Source organism: Notolepis coatsorum, assembly GCF_963971535.1.
Source record: "Notolepis coatsorum genome assembly, chromosome: 1".
Lineage (NCBI taxonomy): Eukaryota > Metazoa > Chordata > Actinopteri > Aulopiformes > Paralepididae > Notolepis > Notolepis coatsorum.
Genome location: NC_140165.1, coordinates 77,008,721 through 77,018,461, shown reverse-complemented (window position 1 = coordinate 77,018,461; position 9,741 = coordinate 77,008,721). Strand labels below are relative to the sequence as shown.

General features: G+C 44.4%; 1 protein-coding gene across 1 annotated transcript in view; it reads right to left on the bottom strand.

Moving 5' to 3' along the window:
* The window catches only part of dnah2 (dynein, axonemal, heavy chain 2), a gene marked incomplete at both ends in the record, with an annotated part of 509,699 nt that overhangs the window by 52,209 nt on the left and 447,749 nt on the right, over positions 1 to 9,741 (bottom strand). Inside the window, 1 exon segment of the mRNA XM_084326360.1 lies at positions 2,665 to 2,801. Within this exon segment, the coding sequence (XP_084182486.1) occupies positions 2,665 to 2,801 (137 nt within the window).

Sequence of the window (9,741 nt, the reverse complement as noted above, 5' to 3'; positions counted from 1 at the left end):
AGGAGAGGAGAGGAGAGGAGAGGAGAGGAGAGGAGAGGAGAGGAGAGGAGAGGAGAGGAGAGGAGAAGACATGAGAGGAGAGGAGAGGAGAGGAGAAGACATGAGAAGAGAGGAGAGGAGAAGACATGAGAGGAGAGGAGAGGAGAGGAGAGGAGAGGAGAGGAGAGGAGAGGAGAGGAGAGGAGAGGAGAGGAGAGGAGGAGAGGAGAGGAGAGGAGAGGAGAGGAGAATACATGAGAGGAGAGGAGAGCAGAGGAGAGGAGAGGAGAGGAGAGGAGAAGACATGAGAGGAGAGGAACGGAGAGGAGAGGATAGGATATGAGAGGAGAGGAGAGGAGAAGACATGAGAGGAGAAGACATGAGAGGAGAGGAGAGGAGAGGAGAGGAGAGGAGAGGAGAGGAGAGGAGAGGAGAGGAGAGGAGATGAGAGGAGAGGAGAGGAGAGGAGAAGACATGAGAGGAGAGGAGAGCAGAGCAGAGGAGAATACATGAGAGGAGAGGCGAGGAGAGGAGAAGACATGAGAGGAGAGGAGAGGAGAGGAGAGGAGAGGAGAGGAGAGGAGAGGAGAGGAGAGGAGAGGAGAGGAGAGGAGAGGAGAATACATGAGAGGAGAGGAGAGCAGAGGAGAGGAGAGGAGAGGAGAGGAGAAGACATGAGAGGAGAGGAACGGAGAGGAGAGGATAGGATATGAGAGGAGAGGAGAGGAGAAGACATGAGAGGAGAAGACATGAGAGGAGAGGAGAGGAGAGGAGAGGAGAGGAGAGGAGAGGAGAGGAGAGGAGAGGAGATGAGAGGAGAGGAGAGGAGAGGAGAAGACATGAGAGGAGAGGAGAGCAGAGCAGAGGAGAATACATGAGAGGAGAGGCGAGGAGAGGAGAAGACATGAGAGGAGAGGAGAGGAGAGGAGAGGAGAGGAGAGGAGAGGAGAGGAGAGGAGAGGAGAGGAGAGGAGAGGAGAGGAGAAGACATGAGGCCTGGATGAGCTTTGATTTGATTTGATTTGATATTTTTTATTTTCGTGTCTTACATACAGATGTATGCCCAGCCCATATGGGCTTACAAGACACATAACAATAAGTATATAATAATATACTTTACCAATTACTTACTAAATGACATAGACCAAGATAGCCATAAAAAAAGAAAATACAAGAAAATACAATAAAACGTAATATAACACAAGCTGTACTCAATGTAAATAAACAGAAAAACAGAAAAACAAGGTGAATTCAAATACAATTATATAGGATACAGTGTGTTTTGTCTCAGGTGCCATGCCTTCTCCAAAAATCCTGCAAAACCGAAGATGTCCTCCACAAAAAAACAACTCAACATACAGCTCTCAGACTGCCAAAACAAATCTGGGTTTGCAATTTGAATTTTTCAAATAAAGCCCTCCTCAAAGTGGTGTACAAAGGGCAATAAAAAACAAAATGATATTCATCCTCCACCACTCCCAGATCACACAGAACACACAGCCGCTCCTCCTCAGGTTTACCCTGGAATCTACCCACTTCCACAGCCAATGGCAGGGTGCCAGACCTCAACTGGGCACACAGAGACCTCCGTCTTCTCTTTAAGTTTAACATTACATAAGGTTCAGTAAAATACTCATTTTTAATTGCAATATATTTTCTAAGTTTAGGTTTTTTCAAAATCTCCACCTTCCACTTATCCTGATGGATTGTTGATAATTTTGTTTAATTATGTGAACCTTACACTGCAAATTGTTCATAAAAATCATACTCAAGTCAGTAGAAGAAAAAATCATAGACATCTCTCTTGACCAAGGATGACCGTGTGCTCTGTCCCAATTAAAAATCTTTTTAGTCACCCTGCCATTTGGCAGCTGGACCAGGCGGTTCCATAACCTCACCATTTCACCCTTTTGCTTGACCAAGCAAGAATCCCACCCCATGTCCCCTTCTATAGCCCCTTTTGGTGTGTATTTATGGACTCCTAAAAAGTATCTTATGGCCCGGTTCTGGATCGCATTACATTCAGGAGCATCATCAAAACCCCATACTCCAGCAGCATAAAACAAAACAGAGCTACTGTAGGTTGTTATCACACTGAACACTGAGGCCTGGAGCAGCTACTGTAGTTTGTTATCATACTGTACACTGAGGCCTGGAGCAGCTACTGTAGTTTGTTATCATACTGTACACTGAGTCCTGGAGCAGCTACTGTAGTTTTCTTACTGACAGTGAAACCATAATGCTGACAAGGTGAATATAGCAACAAGGTAGAGATAACAGTCTGTGATAATAGCAACAAAATGTGTTTATGTGTGCATGTCTTTGCAACTACAGAGTTTAGCACCTCCCCCTGTAGCGCCTCAACTGGCAGACCGGTGTCATAACAGCTGTGTTGACATTCTGTAGTCTGTGTTGTTGTTGTTGTTGTTGTTGTTGTTGTTGTGTTTTGAGCTCCAACAGTCAGAAATTAAGGATGACCTTGATGCCGATTTAATCAAACGAAGGACTTCAACCCTCTCTCAGCTTCCCCACCTCCTCTCCCCAGTCCTCCCTTCTCTCTCTCTCTCTCTCTCTCTCTCTCTCTCTCTCTCTCTCTCTGTCCTCCCTCTCTCTCTCTCTCTCTCTCTCTCTCTCCTCTCTCTCTCTCTCTCCTCTCTCTCTCTCTCTCTCTCTCCCAGGTCGTACTTGATGGAGTGCAGCAGGGTGTTGTATCTCTGAATCTCTTGCAGAAGCACCACATTGAGAGGCGAGGGCTCGTCCTGAAGCTCGTAGTCCACCAGCGCCGGGATCTTCCCGCGTACGTCCGTCACTAGCTCCAGCACCTGGACACAGCGGGGGGGGGGGGGGGGGGGGGGGGGGGGGGGGGGGGGGGCACGGATGGCTGTCACATTATAATCCAATATCGAATTCAATTTTGAATTGACATAAAAACACCAGATTCGAACATGAACGGAGAAATGTGAATTTGAACAAAATTAAAACTGACTGTGCCTTTAAGATGGCACGGTAGGAGGCGGCTGAGTGGCGCAGTGGGCAAGGCGCTCGCCACTAACACAGGGGATGCTGGTATCGAGCCCAGCTCTCTGCGTTGCTACCAGCTTGGCTGGTCGTCATACTAACACAATTGGCAATGTTAGAGGGTGGGAAAGCCGGTGGGTGGGGATTGGACGTTGTGGACAGCGACTCCTACAGGTCGGTTGGGTGACACCTGTACAGCAGAAACAGGAAGTATCGGGGGCAGCGTGAGCCTCCCACGCGTTACTCCTCGCCACTGAGAGATCGCGCTGTCTGGTGAAAAGATGCGACAGGCTGCCTCCTCGTGTACCGGAGGGGAGGGGACACGTGATGCAAGGCTTCTGTCCTCATTACAGCCGACCAGTGGGAGGCATAGTCTAGCAACGTTCAAGACAGGGGAGGGGAGAATTGGAATCACAAAATTGGGATGGGAGAAAAATAGAAAAATAAGGAGAAAAAAGTGAATCAAAAAGAAAATACGGCACGGTAGGTTTTGCAACATGCTGCCACATAGTGTTGTTGTTGCCGGCAGTTGGCGCGAGTGTTTGAACGTCTACCGCTACGCCGTGGTCCGGTGAGTTATATTATACACAATATTGGTGACGGGGATTATGGATTCTTTACTCTCACATCTCTCTCCGCTCCTCGCCCTGCCCGGCGAGCCACCAATTCTGTGGATTCACTGGCTGGAATCTTTCGACACGTTCATAATAGCCGTCGGGCATCACGCTGCTGTCTGGAGTCTGGACATTTCTCTGCTCCACAGAGAGCGTGATGCTCCGGCGGATAGTTTTTCGTCAACGACAACAGCGGGGGGGGGGGGGGGGGGGGGGGGGGGGGGTGGAGTCGGTCCACCATTACGTAGCTGACCTCTACACGTATTCCAAATAATTACTGGTCATGGTTATTTTTAGTCTTGCAATTTTAAAGACATTTGTTGATACTTAAATTCGAATTCGAACTCGTCTACAATTCTGCAACAAATATCGAATTCGATTTTTTTGTTAAAGTGACAGCCCTAGCCGTTACACACGGGCGTCCTGGTGGCACCGCGAGCTGAGCAACAGGCTGCGTGATCAATGTCCCGGGTTCCAAAGTGGCCCGTGAGCTTTGTTGAATATACACAGTATGTGCTTCACAGATTGATCCATCCCTGAGGGGTTCTGCTTGGGAAGTCCTGCAGCCTCTGGAGAGCTCTTCAGTGGCCACCATTGTAGTGCAACACAATAATGAATAATTACACGCCCACAGCGCTCTCCTGTGGGGCTCGGAGCAGCTCTGTTGGAAGAGGCTACGCTGCCATCCTGTGGACGTGTCTGCCAACGGTGAGGTTCAATACCAGTTCACGTGCTTCCGATACAAGCTGTGAATAGCTGCTGAATGAGCCTGTTGGAACTGTATAGGAGAAGCAGGGCGCGAGTGGGCTCTTTCAGGAGCAGGGAGTGAGTGGCTCTTTCAGGAGCAGGGAGTGAGTGGCTCTTTCAGAGACCATTACAAAGGCTAGACCAGACCTGGGCATTGTATCCGGCCCGCGGGATGATTCTGACCGGCCCGCGAAGATTACATGATAATATAATTTTTTTTTTTTTTTTAACTTTTTTCTTTCCATGTCAACGTTCACACGCACAATATACGTTTACCTAGGATTTGACTTGATTCAACAACAAAGCAGTCGGGGCAAGCCGAAAACGGTCGAAAGTGTGGTTATTTGAAGTTTGGATTTTTTTTTTCACAACTGAGGTAGGTAGATTACATTTTTAGAGACTAAAGTGCAGAAAAAAGGTACCGTTGGGTACCGGTATCGATTCACAGGTACCGGTACCGTATCGGTTCAAATGTGAACGGTACCCATCCCTACTGAACACACAACTGCAGGGCAAGGGCATTTTTGCTCATGAAATGCATAGCCATGTGAAAGGCAAGCCTTCATGACAAAGTTGCAATTAATTTCAAGGCAACTAGGCAGCAACAATCTCAAACACATGAAAACCCTGAAAGAAGTCAAACCATCAGCTGATCACCGGCACAGGTACTCATCCATGTTGGGAGCACTGCATGATGAATTTTCAAGGTGTTTTCAAGATTTCAAAAAGGTTGAGGATGAAATGCAGCTGGTTTCCTCTCCCTTTACCTGCAGTGTTGATAGTTGTTCAGCTTGAACTCATTGACCTGCAGTCTGATTCACTACTGAAAGAGCACTTTAAGTCAGCATCACTGCTAGAGTTCTACTCTGCTCTCAAAGAGACATGCTCAGAAGATGTTGGTTCTCAGACATTCTCAGTCATGATGTTTACCAAGTCCCTGGGTCCTCATGCATCAACGTGTTCTACGCACAGATCTGTGCTTACCCTGTGCGTACGATCATTTCTAAGCAAAGAGTGGGATTCATCAATTTGAACTTGAACTTGACTTCGTGCTTACATCTACGCACATTTCAGACCTGGCGTACCTAGCGCCCAGTGGTAGAATATTATTACAACAAGGAAATGAGCTTCTGTGCATAATAACACTGGCACGTTCTGTACGAACCGTAGTTCATTATAGTTCATTGTAAAATAGCAACAGTAGTGTAATTATGGTCAAAACCCTATAAATAGCATTTGGAATAATAGATCTTTCTCTCAGAATGAATGCAGCATGGTTTATATAGCGTTATCGGAATATACGGGGTGTAGGCTACTGACTGACTGCGCTCCGCGTAGCTTGATTGATTGATTGATTGATTGAAAAGTTTATTAACAGATTGCAGAATGGGTACAGTACAGTACAGCTCAGTACATACAATTGTTGATTGGGGATGCAGACCAACTTTCGTCTTGTTTACATCAGGGTCCCCCATTTTCAATTCATCATAAATCATAAAGCTCAACTCGTTATTATTCTGCGCAGACCGCAGAAACACGGGAACGTTTTGATTATATTTAAAAGGCTTTACGTTAAACGAAACAAGTGGAACTTCGAAGCTGTAAGCAGAATACAAGTCATATGAATATAGTGTTCTTCCCCCTTTTTACTGTATAAGAAAGAATAGAAAACGCATTGCAATGACACTATAGTGGACAGACTATGTATATGATGGAATTCAAGTTCATGTATTGAAAGGCAGGATACAACATGCAGTGAGATTCATTGTTCTTGTACATGCTCTCGTATTATATTGTTTATATAGGCTACCCAATACTGACATCAAAATAGATTGTAGTATGCCTCTAGAAATCATATGCAGCAGGTAGAAGATTGACGGGAGATCCATCGCGATTTGGAATAGGATTGAGGAGAACTTTAATCCGTGGGTATTAATCAAACAACACGGGAAAAGGCAGTCATATTCCAGCGCGGTCTTTATTAGCCGACAACAAAATAGATGCCTCTAAAAATCATATAGCCAATCGAACACAACTAATAAAGGCATTCATACAGCACGGTTATAATGACACACAGACACAACCAACGCCAAACAGTGGTCAACGAACGGTCTTTATTAGTATTTTGAGCTGTCCAGGCAGAATTGCAGCAATGGTTTTAGGGAGCCGTTGATATCTGACATCACCGTTTACAAGTCCGCCTTTTATTTATCCCATAAATCATAATACGCGATAGTGTCTTCTTGGTTCGACAGCAGTGAATTCTCCGTGGAGTTTCTCGGAGTCCCGCTCGGGTCGGTCCATTATTTCACATCCCATGGGGGGTGTTTCCTCATTTTCATGACCATATATGGATAATCATGCACGAGCATTGACGGTAGAACAAAGTGCTATTCATCAACACGGAGGACCATAGAGCCTGCGTACGCACGTGTGATGAATGCCGACTTCCCTGTGCGTGCGCTAGTTCTACATTCCGTGCTTACGTGTGGAAGTAGGTCAAGTTCAAAGTCCACGTTGATGCATGAGGGCCCAGGTACAGATCCTCTCTCACTGATGAACATCTGGCAGCTGTGCTTCGCATCTCCACCTCAGACATGCAACCTGACTTTGATGGACTTGTTAAAGCTCAACAGAGACTGGATTTCTCACACTGAATGAAAACAAAATAACTGAAGAACACTAAAATGTGGAAATATAACAAGTGAAATGGGACACTTGATATTTTTTTTCTTTTTTTTGCACAATTCTGAAAACATTAAATGTTTAATATAGGCAAGTAAAGTAAAAAAGGCTACAAAACTGGGACACTTTTCTTTACACAGTTCAGTGACATGTCTTGTTTATTTTTGCTATAAGATGATGTGATGTCTTTAGAAAGCTAAGAAAATCCTTGTTTCAATAGTATATGAAACTCAAAATGCCCTTTGTTATTAATGTTTCACATTTTGTTTATCATTTTGGAAATAAATTCTATTTGAATAAATTATATGTTTGAAAGCTAACCTCACCTTTTAATTGCCAAATAATAACATACACTCTTACCAGGGGTCAAAACAATGCCATTTACTGCTTTTTATATAGAAATAAAATGTATATTATGCATAATTGAGTTTGGAATTTTGGCCCGGCCCTCCAACATATTTTCAGTTGCTCATTCGGCCCCCTGGGAAAAATAATTGCCCACCCCTGGGCTAGACTGATATATGCAGGGGCGTGGGAAGTCAGTTAGAGTTGGGGGTGCTGAGATAACACTTCCCCGTTCGGTTTGCGCGATCTGATTGGCCGGGAGCAGATAGGGGCGGGACCAATCACAGTGCTCCGATGTTGCTGTCCAGCTGCCGGTGATACAAGTGGGCTCGCTTTGAGGGAATGAGGCCGTTCACGCTAGTGGAGGAGGAGGAGGAAGACAGCGCTGCCAGCGGGGAGGCTGACACCGCCGCTCCGACACCTGGCTGGGTTTCCCGTAACGGGTTGTGTGCAAAGAGCACAGCCTCTCCATTTGCACAACGTGCACGAAATAAAAAAATATATAAACATCTATTTGTCTTTTTCAATTCAAGTATTTTCATGTAGGTCAAACACGAGTGATTAGCTGCATCAACTGTATATTTATTGCAGGACAATAATATTATATATATGTATATAATATATTTTAGGCAGTTTCATGGCATGAATTGCATTTCTCTATAGACCGCAGCAGCGATAGAAATATAGGGCGAAATGGCGTATGTAGCTGTGCATTCACTGTACATGTATTGCAGGACAATGTGTGTACTGCCTAATATCTGTGTTGGTACAATTATATATAAAACGATATATATATTTGAGCGACTAGCCCCTCTACACTAGCGTGAACGGCCTCCTTCCCTCAGATTGTGCAAAACCGAACGCGGAAGTGCAACTTCGTTAGGGAAAATATACACGTTTCCAGGCCATCGGCTACACGCATAACTTTAACACTGCTTTAATAACACTGCATTATCGAGACAGCGCCCCTATGAGGATCTGGCCGGTAATGAATTCCAAGAGTAGGGTAAATCTGCAGTGTCGCTCGGTGACATTGAGTAGGATACGGTATTACAATGGAATAAAAGCCAAAACAATCTTGCAGTTACACTCCCTGCCAGGTGGGGGTGCTGCAGCCTCTGCACCCCCCCTTCCCGCGTCACTGGATATATGTACATTTACATTTAGTCATTTAGCTGACGCTTTTATCCAAAGCGACTTACAAGTTCTGTACGACAAGTCATCAGGAAGGGCACAACTCTGAGTAACAATGTTCATCAAAGTGTTGAGTGCTACAGTGTAGGTTAGTATATTAGGACAAGTGCATGACAGTAAGGTTAGTAAGGGTTAGACTATTAAAAAAAAATTATTTTCAGATAATGGTTGAAGTGGGTCTTTAGTCGACGGCGAAAGATTGGACGGGTTTCGGCTGTCCTAACTGTGGTGAGAAGTTCGTTCCACCATTGTGGGGCAAGGACTGAGAATAGGCGGCTTCTCCTTTATGACCCTCCTGGAGCTCGGATAGGAGTGGGTCTGAGGCGGCCAGAAGATGCAGAGCGTAGGGGTCTTGAGGGTGTGTAGTTAGAGACCATTGACCGGAGGTAGGCAGGAGCGGTTCCCTTTGCCACACGGTATGCCAGGTCGAGGGCCTTGAAGCGGATTCGTGCGGCAATGGGGAGCCAGTGCAGGTCCCCAAGGAGTGGGGTGACATGGGCCGACTTCGGTAGATTTGAGATCAGACGGGCCGCTGCGTTCTGAATGAGTTGAAGAGGCTTGGTGGTCGGGAGGCCAGCTAGCAGTGCGTTGCACTAGTCGAGGCGGGAGATGACTGTTGATTGGACGAGGAGTTGGGTGGCTTCTTCAATATGCCACATCTGGGGTCCACACTAAATACATAATTAAATATAACCATCACATGATGTACATTGACACAGTTACAATTATCATATTAAATATAATAATAATAATAATAATAATAATAATAATAATAATAATAATAATAATAATAATAATAATAATAATAATAATAATAATAATAATAATAATAATAATAATAATAATAATAATAATAATAATAATAATAATAATAATAATAATAATAATAATAATAATAATAATAATAATAATAGTAATAATAATAGTAATAATAACAATAAAAACAAAGAATATAGGAAGTTCTCTAACCAGATTAACATTTGAATGCTTAAGCGCTACAATTATAGTTAGCCATCACCTGAGATAATAATACATCATATATTGTCCAAAATGATTTCTTTCTGAATAATTTCTGTTCCTAATTTATTTTTAAAATTGATTTTACTTGTAATCTGGGTTTAAATACAATGGTAGTCTGTTCTAGTATGACATAGTTCTC